The sequence below is a fragment of the Eulemur rufifrons genome, chromosome 6, assembly GCF_041146395.1.
Source record: "Eulemur rufifrons isolate Redbay chromosome 6, OSU_ERuf_1, whole genome shotgun sequence".
NCBI lineage: Eukaryota > Metazoa > Chordata > Mammalia > Primates > Lemuridae > Eulemur > Eulemur rufifrons.
In genome coordinates this window covers 9590780-9616633 of record NC_090988.1, presented here as the reverse complement: position 1 = coordinate 9616633, position 25854 = coordinate 9590780, and the positions used below count along the sequence as shown (strand labels likewise).

Below are 25854 nucleotides of genomic sequence, written 5' to 3'. Positions count from 1 at the left end.
GTCCTAACCACTCATCACCTGACACATCTGAATTTCCTCACATCACTGAACTGTGGGTGATTCAGGAATAGATTTGGTCACAGACACTTAAAAAGGCAAAACAGTCGATTTTAGATTATCCATGATAGGATTAACATAGACATCCTGAGTAGTCTTGTAGATATAGCTAATTGGAGCTTTTAATTTAACTTATTCCCTTCCCTCCCTCCATTGAAATCTTTCCTTAAACTTGAGATAGCTGCAGAATGGAATATGTTGCTTTTCTGATTCTCACATGTAACGAGGAGCCAAAAATGGGAAGAGTCAGCACCTGAATGACAGTATTTAAAATACTTAGCAATTAAGTTTGCTTCAAAAGTGTTCAGTAAGGGGAAAGAGGGACATTGTGTGTGTTTAACACCATTTACTTTAAAACTGAGCATCTTACGAGTAGTAAGAGACTTGTTAAAAATTTTATGTGATGTGGTTTAAAGATGTTCTTCCATTCCATTTAGCTCTGAGAAGTCTCAGGGTATGAGGTTTCATTTATTCTTCATAAAATTCTCAAACTGTAAGTGAAACAAGAGATTGTTCTTGAATATTTGTAAACAATAGAAAGTGCTTAAAGTTGTTTCTTCCTTTTGCATCGTTGCCCCTTAAGAATTTGTAGCCTGGGGCCGGGCACGGTGGCTCACGCCTGTAATCCTAGCACTCTGGGAGGCCGAGGCGGATGGATTGTTTGAGCTCAGGAGTTCGAGACCAGCCTAAGCAAGAGCAAGACCCCGTCTCTACTAAAAATAGAAAGAAATTATATGGACTACTAAAATTATATATAGAAAAAATTAGGGCGCAGTGGCTCACGCCTGTAATCCTAGCACTCTGGGAGGCCGAGGCGGGTGGATCGCTCAAGGTCAGGAGTTCGAGACCAGCCTGAGCAAGAGCGAGACCTCGTCTCTACTAAAAATAGAAAGAAATTATCTGGACAACTAAAATATATATAGAAAAAATTAGCCGGGCATGGTGGCACATGCCTGTAGTCCCAGCTACTCGGGAGGCTGAGGCAGTAGGATTGCTTGAGCCCAGGTGTTTGAGGTTGCTGTGAGCTAGGCTGACGTCACGGCACTCACTCTAGCCAGGGCAACAAAGCGACACTCTGTCTTAAAAAAAAAAAAAAGAAAAAATTAGCCGGGCATGGTGGCGCATGCCTATAGTCCCAGTGACTCTGGAGGCCGAGGCAGGAGAATTGCTTGAGCCCAGGAGTTTGAGGTTGCTGTGAGTTAGGCTGATTCCACGAAACTCTAGCCAGGGCAAGCGAGCGAGACTCTGTCTCCAAAAAAAAAAAAGAATTTGCATCCTGACCTTCTCCTGTTTGTTCTTGCCACTTGCTAGCTCCACCACCCACCCGTACATCTGAGTAGGACCTTGGCGATCTCTGATTCTTCTGTTATCTTTATCTCCCTATATCCAGTCAGTTTTCAGGCCAGCCTGATTTTACCTCATAATATAACTTAAAGCTGTGATTCCCAAACTGAGGCACCCTGGGGCATTGCAGGATGTTTTTGATTTTTTTGAGGGAACATAGTGACATCTGTCAGGCATTCCACAAACTACTAGCTGGAGGTAGTTTGCAGTTTCAACATGAGATCATTGCATCTCCTTTGATGATTTCCTGTCTTTGTGAAGCTGTGTTTTCAGTGGTTCCTATGATAAAAAGCAAGTACCCCATGAAAATCACTGTAGAAGAAGAAATGAGGGTGCTGATGGTTCAGCCTGATTATAGGATTGGGGGAGTTGTGCAGGGCCCAACAGGCACTGAGGTGATAGGACACAAGTACTTATTAAGTTGTTGGACCCAACTACTTAATTTTTAGGGGGTTTTATTTTTTTGGCCTGGGGTGCTGTGAAAAAATTACTGGGACACTCAGGGTGCTGTAAGTCAAGAAAATTTGCGAATCTCTGGCTTGTGTCCTCCTCCTCCATCAAATTCCCATTGTCCTAGTTCAGCCTTGGTCACTTCTCGTCCAGGCTATGATGGCAGCCTCCATGCCTGTTTCTCAGTTCCGTTGTCTAATTGAAAATGAAGATCAAATCATGCCTCTCTTGTGCATAAAAGCCTTTAGTAGCTCTTCTTTACCGAAAAAAATGATGTTGAAGCTCCTTAGTGTGGCTTAACCCCATAATCTGGCCCTTGCTTAACTCTGCCCAGTTGTCTACCACTCTGCCCCACGCTTTACGCCTCATCAGTATCCACCACCCTGGGGAGCCTGGCCACATGCTGTCCAGCTCTCAGAGTTTGGAATGATTTCCTCTGCTTACTTTGCTTGGGAAGTTCTTCCTTTAAGACTTACCTCAAGGGATGAAGCCTTCCTGGTCTTATTTCTGATCCAGATGTCCAAGTTTCTGTAATACTTTTTGCTGTTGGCATTGCACTTACCACACTGTACAATGATTATTTATTTAGAGACCTTTCTCCAACTACACTGTAAACACCTTGAAAGCACCTGTTTTAGTCATCTTTGTCCCCTCAGTACCATGACAGTGCCTAGAATATGGGATATAGTATTTACAATGATTACAACACAAGACTACTACTATAGGCAGAGCACGGTGGCTCACTCCTGTAATCCCAGCACTTTCAGAGGCTGAGGTGGGAGGATTGCATGAGTCCAGGAGTTCAAGACCAGCTTGGGCAACATAGCAACACCCTGTCTCTATTATTTATTAAAAAAAAAAAAAAAAAAGAATGCTACCAAAATTGGTACACGACAGAAATTTTATTTTATTGCTTTATTTTCTAAATGCTGTAGTTTACATTTTTTTAAGTATGTTACAGAACCAAACAATGAAGTGATATTGTCACTAACTAAACCATTCAGACCTTCTTTGTATTGTGGTCAATGAATATAGCATTATACAGTCTTTGGTGTTACTTAATTCAGACAGTTACTTGCGTTTACCCCAGCATCCATTTGGACAACTTCCTAACTAGTAAGTAGAGCTATCCATTGGTATTTTTAAATAAGTACAGTTGCCTGAGCATGAGCTAATAAGGGACAAGGTGGTTGGAGTTTAAAGGAAGGGAGTAGGAAAGAAATACTGCCAGTTCTTCGTTGTCATGATTTAAAGTTTTAATGTGCCTCTACGCCTTTTACAGTCACCTCCCCTTTGAGCACCTACGTAGAACGGACATTGATTAATTATCAGCACCACCACCTTTTTTTCCATAGACTCCTTAGAGGCCATTTGATGATAGTCTTAGAGTTGTCTTTTTAAACTAAAAAGTAATAATTTAAAAATAATTTAAGGCTGGGCGTGGTGGCTCACGCTTGTAATCCTAGCACTTTGGGAGGCCGAGGTGGGAGGATTGCTTGAGGTCAGGCATTGGCAACCAGCCTGAGCAAGAGCGAGACCCTATCTCTACAAAAAATGGAAAAATTAGGCCGGAAGCAGTGGCTCACGCCTGTAATCCTAGCACTCTGGGCGGCCGAGGCGGGAGGATCCCTCCAGGTCAGAGTTCGAGACTAGTCTAAGCAAGAGCGAGACCCCGTCTCTACTAAAAATAGAAATAAATTAGCCAGACAACCAAAAATATATATAGAAAAAATTAGCTGGGCATGGTGGCACATGCCTGTAGTCTCAGCTACTCGGGAGACTGAGGCAGGAGGATCACTTAAGCCCAGGAGTTTGAGGTTGCTGTGAGCTAGGCTGACACCACAGCACTCTAGCCTAGGCAAGAGAGTGAGACTCTGTCTCAAAAAAAAAAAAAAAAAAAAGGAAAAATTAGCTGGGCATGGTGGCACACGCCTGTAGTCCCAGCTACTTGAGGCTGAGGCAAGAGGATCGTGTGAGCCCAGGAGTCTGAGATTGCAGTGAACTATGACGATGCCATTGCACTCTAGCCCGGGACCCTGTCTCAAAAAAAAAAAAAAAATTTTTTTTTCAAAGTTACAGAATAGTTACAAAAATAGTACAAAGAGTTCCTGTATACTCATCACCCAGATTTCAGATTTTCCAACTGTTAACATTTGATTGGTGTGCTGAAATTAATCTTATTAATATAATTCCCCCCCACACACACACACACATCCTCTCTCTAAGGGATTTTTATTTGTTTTTGTTTGTTGTTTTTTGAATGATTTGATAATAAGTTGCAGATAGTGCCCTTTTTTTTATTATTTCAGAATTTTACCGGGGTGCGTATGTTTTGGTTACATAATTTACTTTTGTACATTTTGAGTTCCGAGTGTGTCCTTCAGTTAGTGTGTATTGTACCTGTTAGGGGTGAATTTACCCATCCCCTCTTCCCCCTTCCACCTACTTGATTTCCCTTGAATGTTATTTTCATGTGTGCACGTAAGTGTTAATCGATTAGTTCCAATTCAGTATTGAGTACATGTGGTGTTTTTTTTCCCATTCTTTCAATCAGATAGTGTCCATATGCCTTAATGTAGATTGTGTACTTTTTTAAAGTGAGGAAATTCTATTTAACCATAGCATAATCAAAATCAGGATTCTGTAGACAATACCTAATTGATCCAATAGCTAATCTACAGAACCTATTCAAGTGTCCCTTGTTGTTCCAGTAACAACCACGATGTAATCCAAGATCACATGTTGCATTTAGTTCTCTCTTTAGTCTTTCTTTGTCCTTTATGACCTTCATATTTTAAAAACTACAGAACAGTTACTTTGTGAGCTGCCTTAAAATTTGAATTTGTCTACGATCCTTTTGATTTATGCATTTTTGAGGGGATTATCACAGAAATGTTCTCGTTGCATCATATTGGGAGTTGTGTGATGTCAGTTTGTTCTGTTACCACCAGTAACTTTCATCATCTGGCTAAAATGGTGTCTGCATTCATTTATTTGTTTCATTATATACTCATTGTCTGGATTTGGCCTGTGGGAGCCCTTTGTGCTGGTTCCTGTGTTCTTTTCACATGTTTCTTTTATTCTTTGAGAACTTCCTTTCTTGTACAAAAAGGATGCTCCAGGCCTATCCTGTATTTTCCCTACTCCACCCCCAGAGTCTGTTTCTCCAATAAGCCTTGGTTTCTTTTAGTGGGGACTGCTATTTAGGAACCAAGATCTTAGGTGTGCTTACTGATGTTATTGCTTCTAGCCCCACTCAACAAACAGAACTAGGAAATATATATATTCCATTTACAGACACATAAATGTGTATTTCCATGTCAGTCTATGGGTATATTAAAAACAATGAGCTTACAGTGGTATCTCCAATTCCAGTGTCCTCAGTATGTTTACTTATGTGCTCAGTACTCCTGCAAATACTCAGTCTCTGTGCTTTTTAAAAACAGATTTGTTGAGATGTAATTTACATACTGTACAATTCACCCATTTTGAAGTATACAGTTTAATAGTTTATAGTATATTCACTTAATTATGCAACCATACACAATTCTTTTAAAATACAAACTGTACTAAAAATTGACACGGTAAAAAGTAAGAGTCCTGTATGCTTTATTCACCAGAAGTAACCATAGTGAGTCCTTTTATGTATATTAAGATGAATACTACATGTTGGAGTAAAGAGATGGTAGTAATATAGTTAGCTTCAGCCCTGAAACCCTCTTTAAGATATTGCTGACTAGCAAACCCAGACAGCATAGGCAGGTCAGAAGAGGGGTGAGGAGATGGGGCCTGGGGGAAGACAGGCTATGGAAATATGGATTGGGTGCCTCTATTAATTGGTTTGGATGTCCCACGTTTTTTTACCTCTGTCTTCAGGCACAGTTTTTTGTTTGCTGCTTGTTGTTTGTGCTAGGTTGAGGGCAAAGGTAATGTCTGTGTTTGAAAGCAGTTTGAGAGAGAACATAGATTGCTAGCAGTGTTTGCATTGAGTCAAGTGTTGCACTGTGTGTAAATGTCTGTGTTCACTACATCACTCGGCTCTGCCCTGTTCTGAGAGCATACTTAACTGCCCATCAGTATGACTGTTTTAAACTGATACATGGTATATTGGATGAGAAGCTACAGTTCAATCTTTCCCCTCCTCAAAATGCACCTTATATCTTACGTTACTGCTAATTGCCTCCTGGCTATCTATAAAAATTTATATAAATAATTAAATAAATAGGATGGTCCAAGTAGGACAGAGTTGGTGGTGTGTGAAGATGCAAAACTGCAGGTGTTTTGGGGAGAAGAGTCTTAGTCCTATCTCTGACATCTGTGTATAGACTGGCTACAGTACTAAAAAGAGGAGAGTTTTGTAAGCCCATGACTTGTTATTTTTTTATTATTTTTGGATGGAGATTTGGACAGGAATGTTACTGCAGTGTGAAGACTACTAGAAAAGTTCTTGTTTAATACTCTACTTTAAAATCAAAACTGTTCTCAGAAGCTTTGAGGTGAGCCTTCAGCAGTTGTACCCTGCTGTGCTGGAGCAGCTTGTTCGTCCATTGCAGGGGTCCCTTTGCAAGCCTTCTAGCCTTTGGAGTCTCGGTAGCCCATCAACAGTTCACCCTGTTCCTGATGTGGACCCTTATGCAAGGTGACTGTTTCGCTCATGAAAATTATTCTGGATCCTGGACTTCTCAGAGCTCTGTTTACCTCAAAGGCATCTTGGGATAGCTGCTAGACCTCATTCCATAAGACTGTTTTCTCCCACCTGGGTAGAGCTTCCAGGAGCCCCCTAAATGACATGATTTTCCTGTTTGCAGCTGGAGAGTACTTTTATGGTAGGTTTATTTATACATGTGGGTGTTGGTGTTGGGAGCTTCCCCAAGTGGGTAAGCAGCCTTTGTTATTTATTTTGAAAGGAATTTCAGCAACTCTGAAAAAGCTCTAAAACCTGGATGGCTGCCATGGTACTGCTGGAGAGAGGTGGTATGAAAGAAAAGCTGAATCACAGGGAATGAGTAGAGATTTGAGAAAAATCCTAACTGCAGCTTAAATGAAATCATATAGGTTAGGTTTTGCTATATTGCCCTATTCATTGATCAGCAAAAACAATAGAGCTTTATGTTTGTCCAGTGACTTAATTATTATGGCTATTACATTGTACGATAACTGATTGAGGATGTTACAAACTTTGATAGAAGCTTTTTAAAGTGAGACCAAACCATTTTCAGTGTTCTATAAAACAGACCAATACTGATCTGCGTAGATAAGTTTTTTTCCTAGGAGCTTCTGATGAATAATTATAGCAAAGGCAGAAAGTAGCAGTGAAGTGATAGAACGGATGTTGGGATTGAAATGTTTCCTCTTTCAGCTTACTTTTTTAAAAAGTTTATTTTTCAATAAAAGAAGTTCACAATGGGACTGGGGACCAAAAACAATCATTTTCAGTTTCTGCACTAAGTTAATTGTGATTAACATTTGGTGTGTAGATGAGAAGTTTTTTCTTGGATATACATTGAAATGTCTGCGCTTTTAAGTGTGTGGGGTTTTTTCCTCCTAAGTAGAATCATACTAATGCTCTTCTGGGTTTTTTTTAAGTTCTGTTTATTTGTATTTGACATTTATTGAGCTTCTATTATGTACTAATCTCGGGGATACACACATCTTTGAGTAAAACAGAAATTTGGCCATAAGATGTTAACCAGCCTAAAGGAGGAGGGGTTAGAGATGTGTGTGGGGGTGTATTTATTGGTTTTGTTTGTTTAATGATTTTCAGAATTTCAAACCATAATGGAAATTTTTTCATGTTAAATATGGACATAAACCATGTTTCTTATGGTTCATGGTATTCTGTTATATATTGGTGTCATCATTTAATGTCCTGTTGATGGACATGTAGTTTGGTTCTGGGCTCTTGATGTTAATAAAATAATGAATTTCTTTGTTCCCTTGCTTAGTTATTTCCTTAGGGTATATTTTTCGAGTTGGAATTGTTGAATCAAAGAGTACTGGGTTTTTAAAAAAAATTTTAATAGATTTTCTTTTCTTTTGTGGGGTTTTTTTTTGTTTTGTTTTGAGACAGAGTCTCACTCTGTTGCCCAGGCTAGAGTGAGTGCCGTGGCGTCAGCCTAGCTCACAGCAACCTCAAACTCCTGGGCTCAAGCAATCCTCCTGCCTCAGCCTCCTGAGTAGCTGGGACTACAGGCATGCGCCACCATGCCCGGCTAATTTTTTCTATATATTTTTAGTTGTCCAGCTAATTTCTTTCTATTTTTAGTAGAGACAGGGTCTTGCTCTTACTCAGGCTGGTCTCGAACTCCTGAGCTCAAACGATCCACCCACCTCGGCCTCCCAAGTACTAGGATTACAGGCGTGAGCCACCACATCCGGCCTAGTTTATTTTCTGAGGCACAAAAAGGTTAACTTGCTTAAGGTCACTCTGCTAATAAATGACAGTGCTGAGATTGAGCCCTGGCATTTAACCCTATATAAACTGCCCTCTTAAGTATATGTTTTTGTTGCTTTTTGTTATAAGTTAACAAATATAAAAATGGCCCAGTTCATACAGAGTGGTCACATTAAATAATGTGAATTGCTGATTGAATGTCAGAATTTAAGTAATTTCTACCTTAGATTGAGTATCAGGTACTCAGTAGAGTACCTAGATATTAAGTACCTTTCTTAGTAGAGGCAGATCCTAGTTCATCATTGGGTGGTTGTTATTTTCAAGCATTGACTATAAGTCTGGAGCAGTAGTCCTCAGCCTTTTTGGCACTAGGGACCAGTCTCATGGAAGACGATTTTTCTACAGATTGGTGGGTGGGGGTGGGGGTGCCAGAGCTCCTGCAGCGATGCAATGCTGATGCATGCAACGGTGAGGAGAGTGGCTATAAATACAGATGAAGCTTCACTCTGCTGCCCTCCACTCACCTTCTGCTATGCGCTCCACCTTCCTAAGTGTCACGGAAGACAATTTTTCCACGAGGGGTGAGGGGCAGAGCTCTGTGGCCCAGTCCCTAACAGGCCTCAGACTGGTATTGGTCTGCGGACCGGGGTTTGGGGACTGCAGGTCTAGAGGACTGCCAAAGCTCGTATGTGGGTACTATGTCCCTCGGAGCCTTTGGAATCCTCAGAAGCAGCAATATGTCCGACTTACCTTTGCATTCTTGTGTTGGTGTCAGTGAAGCTATTTGACCTCAAAAGTCCTTGTACTAATAGTGCTAAGAAATGTAACTGCCACGTGTAACACTGTTTTCACGTGGGGAGGCTGTACTCATGCTCCAGTTTGTCACATCAGAAACACATTTTCCTGTTTTACCAGATCAGGGAATTCCTTTCTCTTACCAATGAGGTAAACTGACTTCTCTAGGGAGGCTGAGGCAGAGGGTCCTAGGGGACCCAGCCATGATGGCAAAGATGGGGCGTGGGCCTACGTAGACTTTCCACTAGCTGAGTCCTAAGACCTTTCTTAGACCTCATTACTTTCTGATTATGTTTTTTTTCTTAACCTCAAAGGTTAGCCTGCCTGCTTCCTTTTCCCCTGCCCCTACTTACTGCATCTCACCCTGAGCTAAGCACACCATCTTGTCCACTTTCTTTCCTCCACTTAGACCTGCCTGGAGCATATGGCTGATGCATCAGAACCACCTGGGGTGCATGTGCAGTGCAGGTTACTGAGTCCAGCCTTATGCTATTGGATCAGAGTCTCTGAGTGATAATCCAGTGACATACATGTTTTTTTGTTTTTTTTGAGACAGAGTCTCACTCTGTTGCCCAGGCTAGAGTGAGTGCCGTGGCGTTAGCCTAGCTCACAGCAACCTCAAACTTCTGAGCTCAAGCGATCCTCCTGTCTCAGCCTCCCGAGTAGCTGGGACTACAGGCATGCACCACCATGCCCGGCTAATTTTTTCTATATATATTTTTAACTGTCCATATAATTTCTTTCTATTTTTAGTAGAGATAGGATCTCACTCTTGCTCAGGCTGGTCTTGAACTCCTGAGCTCAAACGATCCGCCCACCTCGGCCTCCCAGAGTGCTAGGATTACAGGTGTGAGCCACCGCGCCCGGCCGACATACATGTTTTTAACTTTTTATTCTGGAAAGCTACAAACATAGCCAAACATAGACACCATGCTACAGTCCACCCTGGTGTGCCTGTTAGCCAGCTGTATAACCATCATCAGTCCTTGAGCTGTTCCTGCTCCGTCTGTGGCCCCACTTCCTCCCAACCCTGATTATTTGGAAACAAGTCAGATACCGTTTTTTCCCTGTAAATAAATAGCTCTGTGTATTTTTCTCTCAGCTTTTTATTTTTGAAAAGTTTTGGATCTAAAGGAAAAAATGTAATAGTGAATACCTCTTTACTTGGATTCTGCAGTTTTGCCTGATTTATTTCTCTGTGTGTGTGTCTGACATATTTTTTTTTGTTGCTGAACCATTTGAAAGTAAGTTGGGGCATCATGACAGTTCATTTCTTTAGCTTGTTTCTCCTAATAACAGGGACATTCTCCTGTATAATGACAATACAATTATCCCATTTTGGAAATATTCCTACAGAGTCTAGGCCATTTGTTTAACAGAATATCCTTACATTTAGCTTTGTCTTACTGTTTTATCATCACTAGATTCAAGTGACATGTTCTAGCAGGAATACTGTGTAGGAGATATATTCTTCTTAGGGTATCACACATGCAAGTTTGTTCACTATTGGCAATGTTAAATCAGTCACCTGGTTAAGGTAGTTCTGCCAGAGCTTCCCATTGTAAGGGCACCTTTGCCCCTTTGTAATTAATCATACATTGATGATTCGTACCTGAATCTATTATTATGATGGTGGTTTATCTAAAGAAAGACTCATCTAGGGGAGAGAAAGAGAAAGAAGGAAAAAAAAAAAAAAAGACTCATCTATACTTAAGTAGAACACCCAGTCTTAGTTTTCTGGGCCTTGTGTTGTTAGAACAGGGGTGGGCAGAAGTAGGGAAGTGGGAGGCTAGGAGTATGTGTTCTTCCTGTGAGCTCAGAGGCACAGAGAGTGGCTTCTGTGTGTGTTTGAGGTGGTCGTGAAGCAGGGGTTCCTATTCATACTCTTCCTGTCACGTGTCGATCTAGCCCTACCGTGGGACTACAAGGAATTGTGGGCAGGGAACATTAGGAAGGCCCTAGCATTGGGGCTCTGATGGAATGGTGAGTTCTTGTGGCTGCTTGGCTAGAGCTGTACTGTCCAGTTGGCCTTTGAAGATAGGAGATGTACATCTGCTTATATACATTGGAGACTGTCCCTGTGTTGTCCTGGCTATGTAACTGTCATAGTAGTCTGTAGTCAGGGTCGTTATTATCTTGAATCATGATGAGATTTGCTTCTGACAGAAGTTCTCTCTTTTAGTGGGTGAATTTGTAAGTGATGTTCTGCTAGTTCCAGAAAAATGCCAGTTTTTCCACAAAGAGCGGATGGAGGTGTGTGAGAATCACCAGCACTGGCACACCGTAGTGAAAGAGGTGAGACGACGCGCGGGAACAGTCAAGTGTTGTGTCTGTTAGGAGAGAAAGTAGCATTTTCTCCAAATCTCACCATGCTTTTATTAATTGTCTTTGTTTACCCTTTATCTCCTTAAAGTTTACTATTCTATATTCTAAATTAAAAATATTTTGGAGAGGAATATATATTTGCATAGGGAAGTGTAGCACTGACAGTCTAGCCTCTAAAGTTAAGGATATTTTATCCTGGTCAAGTTGAAAGAAAAAATTAAATTTTTTTTAAAAAGGATATTAAATAGTTTGTTGAGCACGAATACTGTGTGCTGCCAGCAGCGCTCCCAACAAGGTCATCCTAAACCCCAGGGACTGTGTGGAAATAGCCAACTACAGAAATTCCGGGTATGTACATACATTCAGACAGGATCAGATGCCATTTGACTCTTCTGGCTGAGTGTGCCCACACCAGTGGGCAGTGTAAATTAGCGCTGACCACCTTTAACTAGTATTGATAATAACCGGAAGAAACTCCCTTCAATTTTTTTCAAGTTTAGTGTTTCAATGTTTTGGGGCCAGATGATGTTTCCCTATTATAAGTTAAGTAAAATTTTTCAATGCTATATGTAGAAACTAAAAAAAAAAAAAAAAAAAAAATTAAATAAAATAAAAAATAAGGAAAATGTATACATCTTAAAATAATAGAACAATTTTTTTGACAGAAATGTTGTGTGTCATAAGAGAGAAAGCATTACCTAGTGATTTGTTACAGGTTTCTTTTGGCTAAGGGATCAGGGACTATTTGACCAGATTTACTGTGAGCATGTTCTGATGTGGTCTGGGTTTCTTTTAGGCATGTCTGACTCAGGGAATGACCTTATATAGCTATGGCATGCTGCTACCTTGTGGGGTAGACCAGTTCCATGGCACTGAATACGTGTGCTGCCCTCAGACAAAGATTATTGAATCTACTGTGTCAAAAGAAGAGGAGGAAGAGGAGGAAGAGGAAGAGGAGGAAGATGAAGAGGAAGACTATGATATTTATAAAAGGTAGCTCTTGTCCTGAGCTGTGAAATCATTTTGCCTATTGTGTAAAAGTGGCTGTTGGCTGCTAGCCCCTTACTTCTGGATAAGGTGGGCATTCCCTTGTTATGGTAGAGTTGATTCAGCTTGTGTTTCATTGTAGCCACAGCCGGTCACAGGAGTACCTGTGACTTTCAGTTTTGCGTCATACTGGCCGGCATTATTTCTGCAGGTTAATGCAGTCTGTGTCCACTAACTCTTCTCTTTTGCTGATGTAGCTGAGCTGAGGGCTCTAGTGTCACAGTTAAATGTGAGTTGAGCTTATTTCCTGTCTCTGTTTTTGTGTTTCAGAATAGGGAAGGGGAACCATTGTTGTGCTTTGTGCATAGGAGGTATTACCCTTCCTTTTTTCTATTGTGGCCTTTAGTGAATTTCCTACCGAAGCAGATCTGGAAGACTTCACAGAAGCAGCTGTGGATGAGGATGACGAGGATGAGGAAGAAGGGGAGGAAGTGGTAGAAGACCGTGATTACTACTACGACACTTTTAAAGGAGATGATTACAATGAGGAGAACCCGACTGAACCCAGCAGCGATAGTGCTATTTCAGACAAGGAGATTGCTCATGATGTTAAAGGTAACCCGATGTGAAGCCACGGCTTTAAAATCCACATGGTAATTATTTACTTAGACTTTTGTGTTGCTTATTGCAGGTAAGTCCGTCACAGAAGGAAAGGTGCTGCCTCTGCGCTGGAGGTGAATTCCGCTCTCCGGTGCGGTGTGCTGTCTTCGCAGTGGGCAGGCAGGCACATCCAGGGAGAGATGCAGAATTGAATTAGAAAAACAGAGTTTGCATTTTAAAGATTAAATTAGAAAACGGGGACTAGTGAATAAAAGAGACAACCTGATCCCCGCCCTTCAGCAGGATTCTTCACATTTAGCCTGAAGTGTTCTCTGCAAGCAAAGGTGTACTCTTTAGTACCACGCAAGACCCCACCTCCTAGAATGGACATAACTTTCCTGGTTTTTCTTTTTGTCCAGATGTTTGTAGCTAGGAGGGTGACATTTAATGACCTACTGGAAATAAATCGGGGCCTGTGGTTTTTTTCATCTTGCCAATTATTATAAAAAAAGAAAAGGTGATAGTTCCAGAGCCATTTATATACAGCTTCCTGCTGACGGTATATTTGAAACCAATTAAGATTTGAAGAATTATTTGGACTCAACTGGAGGGAAATTACTTAACTAGTCTAGAAGTTTACAATTCACCTTAGAGAACATAAAAATGGAAAACACTTGTCCTTTCTAGGTGCGTTAGTCTTTAGTACGGGTATCACCACTTAAAACAGTCTTTCCACCAGCATTATCTCTTTTGGTCCTTGAAACCACCAAAATGGACGAACCAGGCAAATATCCACTTTACAGATCAGAAATGTGAGCCTCACAGAGCTGTGAGACAAAGAATTTCTCTGTGTCAGCCTAAACTTCAATCTAGACTCCAGGCAGTGCGAAATAAAATTTATTTCGGTTCCTAAACGTCTTTATTACATGGGAAATAACTGCTGCCTCAGAAATGACTGGCCTGAGTTGGGGAGTTCGGTTAGCCAGGCTCAGCCCCAGCTTGGGCCTCCCCTCACCCCATCCCACCCCTTGCCGGCCTGTAGCATTTTGAAGCATTTGAAGCAACTGCCTCTGTCCTGCTGACACTTGACCATTTTCACACAGCTGTCTGCTCCCAGGAGGCGATGACGGGGCCCTGCCGGGCCGTGATGCCTCGTTGGTACTTCGACCTCTCCAAGGGAAAGTGCGTGCGCTTTATATATGGCGGCTGCGGCGGCAACAGGAACAATTTTGAGTCTGAGGATTATTGTATGGCTGTGTGTAAAACGATGAGTAAGTCCCGCCTCGCGCTGGCCCTGTGCAGCAGCACTGTCCTGTCCAGCGTTCTGTCTCTCTCCCGCCGTCCTTGTGACTGCGTCTGTGTAGCGTTCCCTGCTGACTTAGGTGTTTGCTGTCAGTTGTTTTTTCCCCTCATCTTTGTGCTTTCTAGATCTAGGCTGTACTTTCCTGTTGGCGGTTGTCAGCTCAGTTTTCCGTGTCCCGTGCTCACTGTGTGTCTGGTGGTGGTTGGTGGTGGTGTGTGGCCTCCTTGGCGCAGGGGATGGCAGAGCCAGGGGCTTGTTCTTTCTCATCCAGCCTTGGAGGCCGCAGGCTCCCAACTTTAGTGTCTGTTGGGAAGGCAGCTGTGCCCTCGACTGTCTCTAATTAAAAGGTACCAGCGGATAAGCGGAGTAGCAGTGAGTTCCAGGCTTTGCCTCTCATTCTTGTCTTTGAACTGCCCTCTAGCTGACCCCTGTGATGCATGCCAGCTGAAGGGACGCCCACTCTCGAAAGCAGTGACAATAGGAGTACTTTCGGGAGTTCAGAATATTGAAATATCTTGCATTAAGCACTCTAGGGAGAGAGCTCGGCAGCCAAGTGATAGTGACTTGTTTCTCCAGTATTTTGGCAACACTGGGTCATGGAGCACTTCAGAAAGTGAGAAAACCTCAGCTTGTGTGTTCTTTGATCTGAAACCCAGTGGGGTTGGGTTTATGCAAGGCATAGGCAGGAAAAGAGTTTTCCTTTTCTCCGTGGTTCCTCCTTTTTCTATGTAAGACCCTCTCTTACCTTGCAGCACTGACCCATGCTGACCAGGCCAGGTAGTTTCCCTTGGTTCCTACACTTGAATTCATCAGAATAATAAGTTGCTGTCTGTTCCTGGTATTTGCTCTAAAGGTTTTTGGCTGTAGCTTCTGATAGTTTTTCATTCATGTTTGTTCTTTCTTCCTCGAGTCAATAGATTTTTTAAATCTTAATATAAAATGATACACTCTCAGTGCTTCCACTGCAGCTGCTGCACAACGAGAAAGCAGTTCTTCCTTGATACAGTGGAAAGGGTGAAATAAAAGGAGTCCTTAGGGAATGCTATCAAAGAAACTTGGTTTATTCAGCAAAGATTTAGAAATAGAAATTGTGATATTGACTACTTTGTAAAACTACTCAAAGTAAGGGTCAAGAAAACACTGTTTGGGGTTGAAGCTTGAGGAATTGAGCACCTTTAAAAATCTCACTGAACAAGGAGGTGGCAATCTCTTCCTGAAGGCTAGATAGTGTTGTAAGACACAGTGGAATGCAGGTCTGTAAAGCTGCCCTTTCCTGGGCTTAGGTAAGGTTTGCCTGGGAGAAGCAGTGTGTTTGTGTACTTGTGGGGCCTCTGCCTGCAGGGCCTCGAAGATCTAAAAGCGTCAAGTTTCCTTCCTGTGATAATGTTCCTGTCCCTCTTTGAAGGGGCTGAGGCTGGTGGGTATGCTGGCTTCGTGAGCTGGCTGCTCTGCAGGGACAGTGGGTGTGTGGTTCTGGTCTGAGCCCTTTGTGTCTTTAGTACCATGCCTGTAGGCCTGCTGTCCCTCTCCCCTCTGGTCCCAGGAAACATGGAGGCAGCTTGTATCTTTTGTATCTTTATCTAGCCCAGTTATAGGAACCAAAGGCTCTGTCTCCAACACACAAGCCTTTACACTGCAGGTGAGTGTATTGCTGATGGTGATATGCAGATCGGCACGATGGACTTCAGTGCTTGAAATTCGCCTTCACTGAACTTCTGAGTATCTTGGGGAATGTCATTTGCTAAGCTATACATTCTAATTGAGTTAATCTGAAAGTTAGACATTGAGATTCTTTTTAAACTTACATAGAACTCATATATTCTTGGCCAGATACAGTGGCTCACACCTGTAATCCTAGCACTTTGGGAGGCTGAGGCAGGAGGATACCTAGAGCCCAGGAGTTTGAAACCAGCCTGAGCAATAGCGAGACCCCGTCTCTACAAAAAATTAAAAAAACTTAGCCAGACGTGGTATTGTGTGCCTATAGTCTCAGCTACTTGGGAGACTTAGGTAGGAGGATCACTTGAGCCCAGGAGTTTGAGGTTGCAATGAGCTGCGATGACACCACTGCATTCTAGCCCTGCAGTAGAGCAAGACCCTATCTCAAAAAACAAACAAAGAACTCATATATTCTTCACAAGAGTTTAGTTGGTAGTTTTTAGGTTTATTTTAAATAAAAGATACTTCTGACAGAAAAACGTAGGAGTGGCTGGCTAATTTGTAGCTATATTCATCAATTATACAGTGTTTTAATATATTAAAATGGTACAGTTCTGGAAATAGGTGAATTTATTTCTAAATTAAAAAGCTATTGGACCTTGGCATTTATTCTCTACTTAGCTCTAAAATTATATCATGATATATTAAGCAAATTCACGCCATTTTTCCCCAGCTTAGGAAATCTTGTGTGAATTGGGCTAATAATAAGCATTTCTATAGGTATGTCTTGAAAGGTGGACTGAGTGAACTTGTCATCTCAGGCCTTTCCCTCACCAGGCTAAGCTCCATTGTGCGGAGAGAGTTGCCTGGGCCAGGAAGAGCTTTGCCTGACCAGCAGCGAGGGGGTCTGTTCCAGGGGCCTGCGCTCTGGGGGAATGCCTGGGAAGGCTGATTGATCAGTGTCATGGATCAAAAAGCCCAGGGTATCTTCACATGGTGGGAAGGTGTCCTTGTCAGATAGAGCAACTTAATTTTACTCCTGTTAGCCCTGTTATTGGAGGAGGGGATAAGAGTGTTTCCATGATACTGAAAACTCAGAATTATAGCTAGTGTGTTTTGGACTATCTCCACCCAGCCTGTATGCTAAGAACGTTCAGTTGAACCTGTTTGCCAATATAAGTTAGGACCTAAAGATAGCCAGATGAGAGGAAAGGACCTGAGTAATAAGTTTGTTTAAAAACAGAGAATTTTGTGGAAATGCCTCTGTAGGGTCTGATTCCAGCTGTCAAGATGCTATCGGTGATAAGCAATTAAAGTAGCTGTTTTTTAGGTTTTCCGGTTTCAAGCACTGAAGGGAAGGTTTCGAAGAAATCATTTCTCTTTCTGCCCTGAGGTCCCCTAGGTAGATGCCTCATTGGTGCAGAAGATACAGGTGGGGTGGGGGAAGCTACCAGTGAATTGCTGTAAGCATGCACTGACGTGGTTGATGGATACTATGCAAGGAAGATTGCCCACTGTAATCTAACAAAGTGAAGTCTTGGCAGATGGCAATGCCCTGCACTTTTAGCATGCTGCAAGACAAATTGAGTCCATCTGCAGGTCCTGAGCTTCTGTTTTCTTCCTAGAGTACAGTGCAGTTTTAACAATGCTCCCGACCTCAAAGAGAATACCCTCTGTAATTTTATTTCAGTTCCCCCAACTCCTCTGCCAACCAATGATGTCGATGTGTATTTCGAGACCTCTGCAGATGATAATGAACATGCTCGCTTCCAGAAGGCTAAGGAGCAGCTGGAAATTCGGCACCGCAACCGAATGGACAGGGTAAAACCTCAGCACTTCCCTTGTCTTCGTGATGTTTGGCTTTGGGTAGCATGGTTTTCATAGTTGAAAAACAGTGACACCATCTCCCTAGAATGTCATGCTAACGTTTAAGGACAAGAGAGGTGCGAGAGTATGAGTGAAGCCACCCTCTGGGTAGACTAGTTCTTCTTCCCCACCCCTATCTATATCATAGTGTAATTACCTCTGAGTGCTTGGCGTGTCCCACTCTGCTGAGTGTAACTATTATCTACAATTTATTTCTCTTTGCCATCATCTTGCTTTAAAATTTTTTTATTTTAAAGAAAAACTTTGTATCACTGTCATAAATAGAAAACCAGTGCCATTTGCCATGAGAACAACGTAACTGTGCAAATAAATTAAGTGAAAACAGGCATGCATCGATATCTTACAGCCAGATACTGCTGCCTGCTGAAGGTTCTGAGTCTCAGGGCGTTTCTTTTCCTTAAAAGGGTTATAAGAGTTAGTGCAGCAAGAGCACCAAAGTGCAAGTTTATTCTTTTCTTACTCAGAATTGAAAGAAAATTGAAAAGGGAATTTCTTGCTAGGCCTAAGCTCCACCCAAAATCCCACACATATCTCATGCTGGGTTTACACTTTGGGAAATGCTCATTATTTTATTTTACCCTCAGCAGTTCTGAAAAGTAGGTATTAACCTCAATTTTTTGGTGAAGGGACTAAGGCACAAAGACTTTAAAATAACTTGCTTAAGGTTATGCAACAAAGAGATCATGGAATTGAGGCTCCGTTTGGGGATAGTTGAGGCCTAGAACCTTCTGAGGCAGTAACAGCCCCAAGCTCCTAAGGGATCAGATGATGCAGTTTCCTTTTGCACAGTTTCCTACATTAGATTTAGTACCTGGCAATATTTTTAGAAAATGGGGGAGTTGTTTCAGAGGATTATTCTCTGATGGCAGTGTTTATGACCTCTGTTCTAGGTAAAGAAGGAATGGGAAGAGGCAGAGCTTCAAGCTAAGAATCTCCCCAAAGCAGAGAGGCAAACTCTTATTCAGGTAAGATGCCTTCTCCAGGGACAAAGCTTTCAGCCTGACCATTTGAAAATGGTCAGAGCCAATCTCCCAGGAAATTATTAATATTAATAGAATTTGACACCTCTTTTCAGGTGAGGGCTTAGTTACAAGGAAGTTGTAGCTAGCATATTTTCCTTTTTCACCTCTGGTGTTGCTCACCTGTGGTAGAAGGAAACCAAACCCTCCACCAGAGTACATCTAATTCATGCCAGGAAGTAACTTTAGCTCAACTGATGTTTGTTAGTTCTGCTTTCCTGGCAAAAGTCCTGTCATCTTCGTTCTTAGGGTGTGACTTGTTTTTCAGCAGTACTGAATTCTTTTTTTTTTCCAGACTAATTGAAAGGCAAAAGACAGAAAATAAAGATCTCTGATATAGTTCATCTCTAACTTTGTAAGAATATAAGCTTAAGATCACAGCAGAAAACTGCATTCCCCTTCCATAGAAGAGAGTGTGGTGAGGTATGGGAATAGCAATTTACAGGGCTGATTTGGTTGTATAAAACGGATGACATTTTAAATCATTTTATGTCTAGCTGAAACCTCTCACCTGATGTTAACACTTTATTGGAAGACATTTGCTTTTTTATTGATCTCCTAGAAATTTAAGTTTTGATTCCTACATAAACCAATGCATCTTGTCCAAGGAAATTTAGTTTAGCACCCTTAAACTGTACCTGTAAACCTAGCCAGATACCTCATAGATAACTTGGCTTTTGTGACTTAAACAAAAATGATTCTGCATAACCTACCACCTTGCTGGGTTACGTTTCAAAAATATATCTCCTGTTGGTCAGTGGTTTCAGGGTATGGAGGTCGGAATGTTGCTACAGTGTGGTGCACGTTGGGAAACCAGGCCTCGGACTTGCAGCACTGGCGATTTCAGTTATAGAAAACTTAAGGAGTCCCTCTAACACTGAGATTTAACTTGCTCTCTTTAGATAAGGATGTAATTGTCCTGATAGAAATCAAATACAGTATGCTTTGATCTTAGCTTTGCTTCACTCTCTGGACCTGTTACTGTCTCGCGTGGGCACTGGACAAGGAGAAGCGTAAGGCTGTGAGGTTGCTTGTTGATACTCCCACCACGTGCCACAAAATATCTTGTTCTTCCTGTCCTGGTTTAGCACTTCCAAGCTATGGTTAAAGCTTTAGAGAAGGAAGCAGCCAGTGAGAAGCAGCAGCTGGTAGAAACCCACCTGGCCCGAGTGGAAGCCATGCTGAATGACCGCCGTCGGATGGCTCTGGAGAATTACCTGGCTGCCCTGCAGTCGGACCCCCCACGGGTGAGTTGTAGTTAGAGCCAAATCATTGATGAATCCTGTCCTTGTTGTTGCCTGCCCTGAAGTGGTGTGTGTATGGAACCGATGTGTGACACACAGGTCAGCAAAAATGACATTTTTATGAAAAGTTGTGGCAAAGCTGAAGGTAAGGAAAGAAGATTAGAGAGGAAAAAGTATTACGTTCTAGTGTCTGCGTGTATGAGCTTAGCATTACATCACCTGAATGCCTGGGTATACCATCGGTGATGTGACAGTATTTTACACTAGAATAGCATAACCTCAGGAAGTTGGTTGGTAATTATCCAATTATTGGAATTTTCTATGATAGCTTTACTTTCACAGAATGAAAATGTACCTTCTATGAATGAAGACTTTTGAACCAGTTCCGTTGTAAATAAGAAAAGGGTAAAATAATTTATATTAAAACTTGGGCGAATGTTCTCAAACTATTTTATCCCTTAACACTAATCTACCTTGCTTTTGGGTGATGGAAAGTATTGGAAGGGAGGATGTTTGTATCTTTCTTAAGCAAGCCAATTAAAGTCTTTTCATTTTTGGGTGATGTATGAGACTACCTAGCTTGTAACTCAGGTGTCAGAGGCTGAGCCAGGAAAGGACAGATCGGGGATGATAGTGGGCTGGGGATTCCGGAAAATACTGTTTGTTAAGTTTGGAATTTAGGTTTTGCTACCTTACCTAGATAGTTTTTGTTACTTGGTAAGCTAAAAAAACTTTTAAAGCTAAGGCTTTCATTCTGTGCCTAGCTGAGCTTTCTGTTCTTAGGTGAAGAGTTTAAGCCTTTGTTTTCCTGCCTATTTTCAATTCTCTAGTCTCTGGATATTGTAACAACTGTTCTCTCCTGCAGCCTCATCGCATTCTCCAGGCCTTGCGGCGTTATGTCCGTGCTGAGAACAAAGATCGCCTGCATACCATCCGTCATTACCAGCATGTGTTGGCTGTTGACCCAGAAAAGGCGGCCCAGATGAAATCCCAGGTGTGTTAGACATAGTGGAAACTGTCGCCACGGGAGTGTTTCCGGTGGGACATGGTGCCTTGACTGATGGTTGAACAGCACTGCTAAGTTGTGCTTGTTACTAGTCCTCAGAAAATGATTTTTGATTTCTAAACACAGGTGGTACATGAGTTGGCTTTTGCAGTGGTACTACTTTAAAAATATCTTTTCTATACTTTTTATAATAAGTAATTTGTATTTCATTTCTAAATTGATTTTTGTATCAGTTTATTTCTAATTTAGGATATCAACAGAATTAACATTTGAAATCCTTTCTAGGCAAATATATAGGACAGATCTCTTTTCTTGTTTTGTGCATTACAGTTTTTGTTTAGACAGACACTTTTTTAACATTTCTGGGTTTTGTCCCATGCTGGGTCCAGCTTTACAGTCATCTATAAAGATTTTTTTCTGGTCCTTGTTTCTAATATCATTAGTTAATATATTGTCCATATGTTAACCTGAGTTTTACTTTCTTATATTCATAAAATGGACTTTCTTACAAGAACGCTAGCTTCCTTTTAAACCAGGAAGCCTATAGTTTTCCTAGAGGGACTTGTAATAACATCACTGATCTCATTTCCTGTTGTATTTTAAATATATTTGTAAATATTGGTGGTATACATGGGAGGTACTTACAGCATGGGGTGCATGCCCATCACCCCGGGAACTCTCCCTCCTCCTCTTTGTGTGTGTACTCTGATTGTAATGTGATTTGCCTAGAAATCTGAAACACTGGATCTGTGTTTTGTGCCATTTGTTGAGCAGAAGTTTGTGTGTTACTGTCCACACACCAAACTCTGTACTGGCATCTGATAATACAGTTGAATCTCTTGAGTACCCTTGAGGAACTCATAAGCTAAAGTAGAATTAATTAACTATAAAGATGAAGAATAATTTTCCTTACCTATACAGAGTTTGCTTTAGAAGCTGGGTGTTTTGGGGAATAAAAGAACTCAGTCTCATAAAGAGTGGGCAGAATGTGGTGGAAAGGGGCTGGGTCAGTCGGGCACCCTAGGCGCTGTCTGGCTTGGATGGAGCGCAAGGCTCTCTTTTCACTGGATGGAGTAAGGAAGGGGAGGATAAAGGCCAAGAGTCTTGGCGTGGCCTTGGAGCCCTTGGGGGGCAAATGCATGCATGCCTCTCAATAGGACTTAGGCTTTTCAGAGCTGCTTGATTTCTTTTTTTTTTTAAAGACTTAATCATTTTCCAAACTTTTATTGCAAAACTAGATTATTATGCTGTATTTTACAGAAAAATAGCCTGTTTTGTGTGGTGAGCATAGAAGGGAAGGAGAGACTTTGATCAGTATATTAAATTAATAACCAGAGAATTCCTGCAAGTGCAATCAAACTGTCACACTAAGTATCGTGGGAAGGAGAACCCTCCCATCTTAGAATATCTCAGGGGTCAACCCAGCTCTCCTCCATGCTGCTTACTGAATTACATTAATCTTTTGCCTGTTCCCTATTCTGTTAACTAAATGCTAGAAAAATCTGAAGATATTCAGCCTGTTAAAACTTGTGCCATGTCTGATTGCCTGGATGAGTGATACAGTGCTTCTATCCCCTGGTGCTACAGCCCAAGGGTTCCCTTTAAAGACAGTAATTTCCAGTGTTCCTGTGGTTCTTGTCCTCCTGTGGGTATATGAACCACCCCCTCTCAAATGGCTCCTTAGTTCATCTGACGAAGTATTGTTGTGTCAACACACGCTGAGACTGTGGGTATGTTGCAGCTCCATCTGCATTTTTTTCTCCAAGGCACTCTCTCTTGCACTTTCCCATCAATTTACTTGATTGATAGAATGGCAGATATAAAATTAAATTGCTTTCATCCTTGCTTTTAAAGGTCAGAGGGATATCAATCCACAATAAAAGCATCTTTCCATTTAGGTTTTTTTCATTTTGACTCTTCATGTTAATGGCTTCAAGCCCACATAATTAATTAATCCATTGGCATAGAGCGCCCTCTTTAGGAAAACCTCAGTAACTGCAAGTCTAACCAGGCAGGGATGGCTTATAGCTTGTGGGAGCTGTACAGCAACATGCCTCACTGTCATTGGGGTGGATGTTACCCCAGATCACCTTTCAGTTCCATCCCGAAAAGCTTTAAAAATAAGTGACCACTTCTAGTGGCTTTTTCTTTTTTTTTTAAACAAATAACTTTGGAACTTTTGCATTCAGAAAAGGTAGTAAGATATGGTAGATAAATCTTCCTTTATCCCTGTAAAATCAGATTTATTTATACCTCAGCATGAATTTTTCAAAGAATAGTAATTTAGATAAATAGGAATAAATTAGTTCTCTTACTCACCATAATAATCATTTTAAGCAACTGCTTCTCTCGGCAAAATCCATGAACGATTCCCTCTTTCCCAAAGTCTACTTTTTCTCCAGTAATTTCAGTCTCTTTTTATCCCATCTAATCTGACCAGTGGTAAAAGTTGACTGACTCTTTCCTTTCACTCAGCAAAACCGTACTGAACCTTTAGCATTGTACAAATTAGGTTTTTTAAACTCAGTACATTTAGTAGTTAGTGACTTGTACGAAAATCAAATCAACAACTGGCTAGCAGACATTTTTTAGTAAATTTTCTTTTAACTAGGAACACTGTCTTTGGATAAAGTCTCATCACCTAGGGGGATTGTACGCACTTACACTTTAATGATCAGGAAGTGTGGCCTGGGGATTAATACATTTCCTCTGACCAGCTGATCTGCTGGACTGTGTAGAGAAGACATTTTTTGAAATGATCTTTCCAGAAGCATGTGTAGATGTCCCATCTGCAGGTTCCCTCCTGGCCTAGTGGTTGTCAGTGACAAGACCTCTCCCTTGTAACTGTGCTTCCAGGTGATGACACATCTCCACGTCATTGAAGAAAGAAGGAACCAAAGCCTCTCCCTGCTCTACAAAGTACCTTATGTGGCCCAAGAAATTCAAGAGGAAATTGGTGGGTACTGACTGTACCAAGGTCAGGGGGTACTTCTTGCTGGGATTCAGGAGTGGCAGCCAGGCAGGTAGGAACAAACAAGGCCAGTGAAGTTGGGCATTGCACACCACGGTGTCAGAAGTCTGGAATCCACTGGAGCTTACATGACAAGGTCAGGGAGCAACCAAGGACAGATGTACTGGCCGTGAGCCACAGATTTTTGAGTTTCATTGACCTTCTGTTAGCGGAAGAAAATCTAGGGTGTGAAATTGCAAGGGACTGGGAAGTTTCCTGTTACTATTTTCCTCCTTAATTGCTGATGTGTTTCAGGACAGCCTATTTTACACAAATTCTCACCTCCTCTCCCAGTCCTTATCTTCACTTATTCAATAAATTTTATTTTGTCTGCTGTTTGTCACAGAGAAAAATGGTGCAGAAGCAGACAATATCTGCTGGAGTTCATGTTACAGTAGGAGAGGAACAGATGGTGAAACAAGAAAACAAGTGTCAGATGGTGATAAGTGCTGTGCAGAGAGTTAAAACTAGGGCGGAGTGGTGGGGAGTGGACGGTGGTCGGGGAGGCTGCCTGTGGGGGCGCTAGCCTGAGACCTGAATGGGGTGATCGCAAGGGAGAGTGTGTCATTAGCAGAGGAGACCGTGACCACAAAGGCCTGGAGTGTTGGGTAGGTGGCACATCTGAGTAGATGGGCGTAGCTGGAACACAGCGAGAGGGGGTCAGTGGGGGGATGAGGCCAAAGAAGTAGGCAGGGGCTAGGTCTGGGAGAGAAGAGGTAAAATCAAGGAGTTTGGATTTTATTCCAGGTTGATGGGAAGCCATTGGAGGGTTTTGAGCTAGGAAGTGACTAGGTCTGGATTATGCTTTTTAAAACATGAATTTTTTTAAAACTCACTTGGCTGGTATGTGGAGAGTTGATTAAAATTGGAAGCCAGACAGGAAATGACTGTAAAAATGTAGGAGAGAGATGATGGTAGTATTTGCTAAAAATGGTGACAGAGGAGATGGGGGCCGGAGCCCCAGGGTGGTGGGGTGGTCTTCAGGATGTGTCCAGAGGGAGAGTGAAGGGGGTGTGCCCAGCTTCGCCTGCAGGGCTAAGGGAAGGAAAAACATCGAGGGTGACGCTGCGGATTTGTGAGAGCAGCTCGGTGGATGGTGGTGCCAGTGTTTACTAGGTGGGGAAGGAGATCACCAGTTCTTTTCATACACACTAAAATAGAAATTGCTGTCGGGCGTTACATGGAGGTCTAGGGTTGGCTATTAAAGGAGGCAGAGGCTGAGCGGTAGGTGCAGGACACGGGTTTGGGAGTCTTGGTATAGAGGTGGTTTCAAGACTAGCGTTGGGGAGAAAGTAGGTCAGGGTACGAAGTTGCAGTTATGTAGGATGAATAAGTCTGGAGATGGAATGTACAGCATGAGGACGACAGGTAATAAAATTGTGTTGTATACTGAAAATTTGCTGAAAGTGCATTTTGGGTGCTCTTACCAAAGAAAGGTAACTATGGAAGGTGATGGGTATGTTAATTTGCATGACAGCAGTAATCATTTCACTATGTGTACGTATATCAAAACATCACGTTGTACACCTTACATACATGCAGTTTTTTTAAAAACCCAAAATCTGTGGTGTAGGAGGAGACCATTTCACTGGAGTGTGGAGAGGAGAGGAGAGGGGTGCCAGGATGGGCCCTGGGCCCCTGTGCTGGGCCCCTGTGGTGCTGCAGAGTCGGGGAGCTGACTCAGGGCAGAGCCAGGAGCCGTCAGCTGGGTCTTGGGCTGGTGGGACATTCTCCTTGGCACATCTCAAGCTCTAGAATGACAGGAGTTAGCCCT

The 25854-nt window shown here is 42.1% G+C and overlaps 1 protein-coding gene across 24 annotated transcripts in view; it reads left to right on the top strand.

Moving 5' to 3' along the window:
- Positions 1-25854, top strand: part of APLP2 (amyloid beta precursor like protein 2) — a 71575-nt gene that overhangs the window by 37024 nt on the left and 8697 nt on the right. For 9 of the 24 annotated variants that reach the window (XM_069470732.1, XM_069470733.1, XM_069470729.1 and 6 more), the window contains 9 exons: positions 11223-11335; positions 12162-12358; positions 12759-12967; positions 14056-14223; positions 17605-17735; positions 18692-18766; positions 19909-20067; positions 20930-21058; positions 23927-24026. In XM_069470732.1, the coding sequence (XP_069326833.1) occupies positions 11223-11335; positions 12162-12358; positions 12759-12967; positions 14056-14223; positions 17605-17735; positions 18692-18766; positions 19909-20067; positions 20930-21058; positions 23927-24026 (1281 nt within the window). The remainder of the gene's footprint in view (positions 1-11222; positions 11336-12161; positions 12359-12758; positions 12968-14055; positions 14224-17604; positions 17736-18691; positions 18767-19908; positions 20068-20929; positions 21059-23926; positions 24027-25854) is intronic. The other 15 variants (XM_069470739.1, XM_069470740.1, XM_069470731.1 and 12 more) reach the window with 7 other exon arrangements.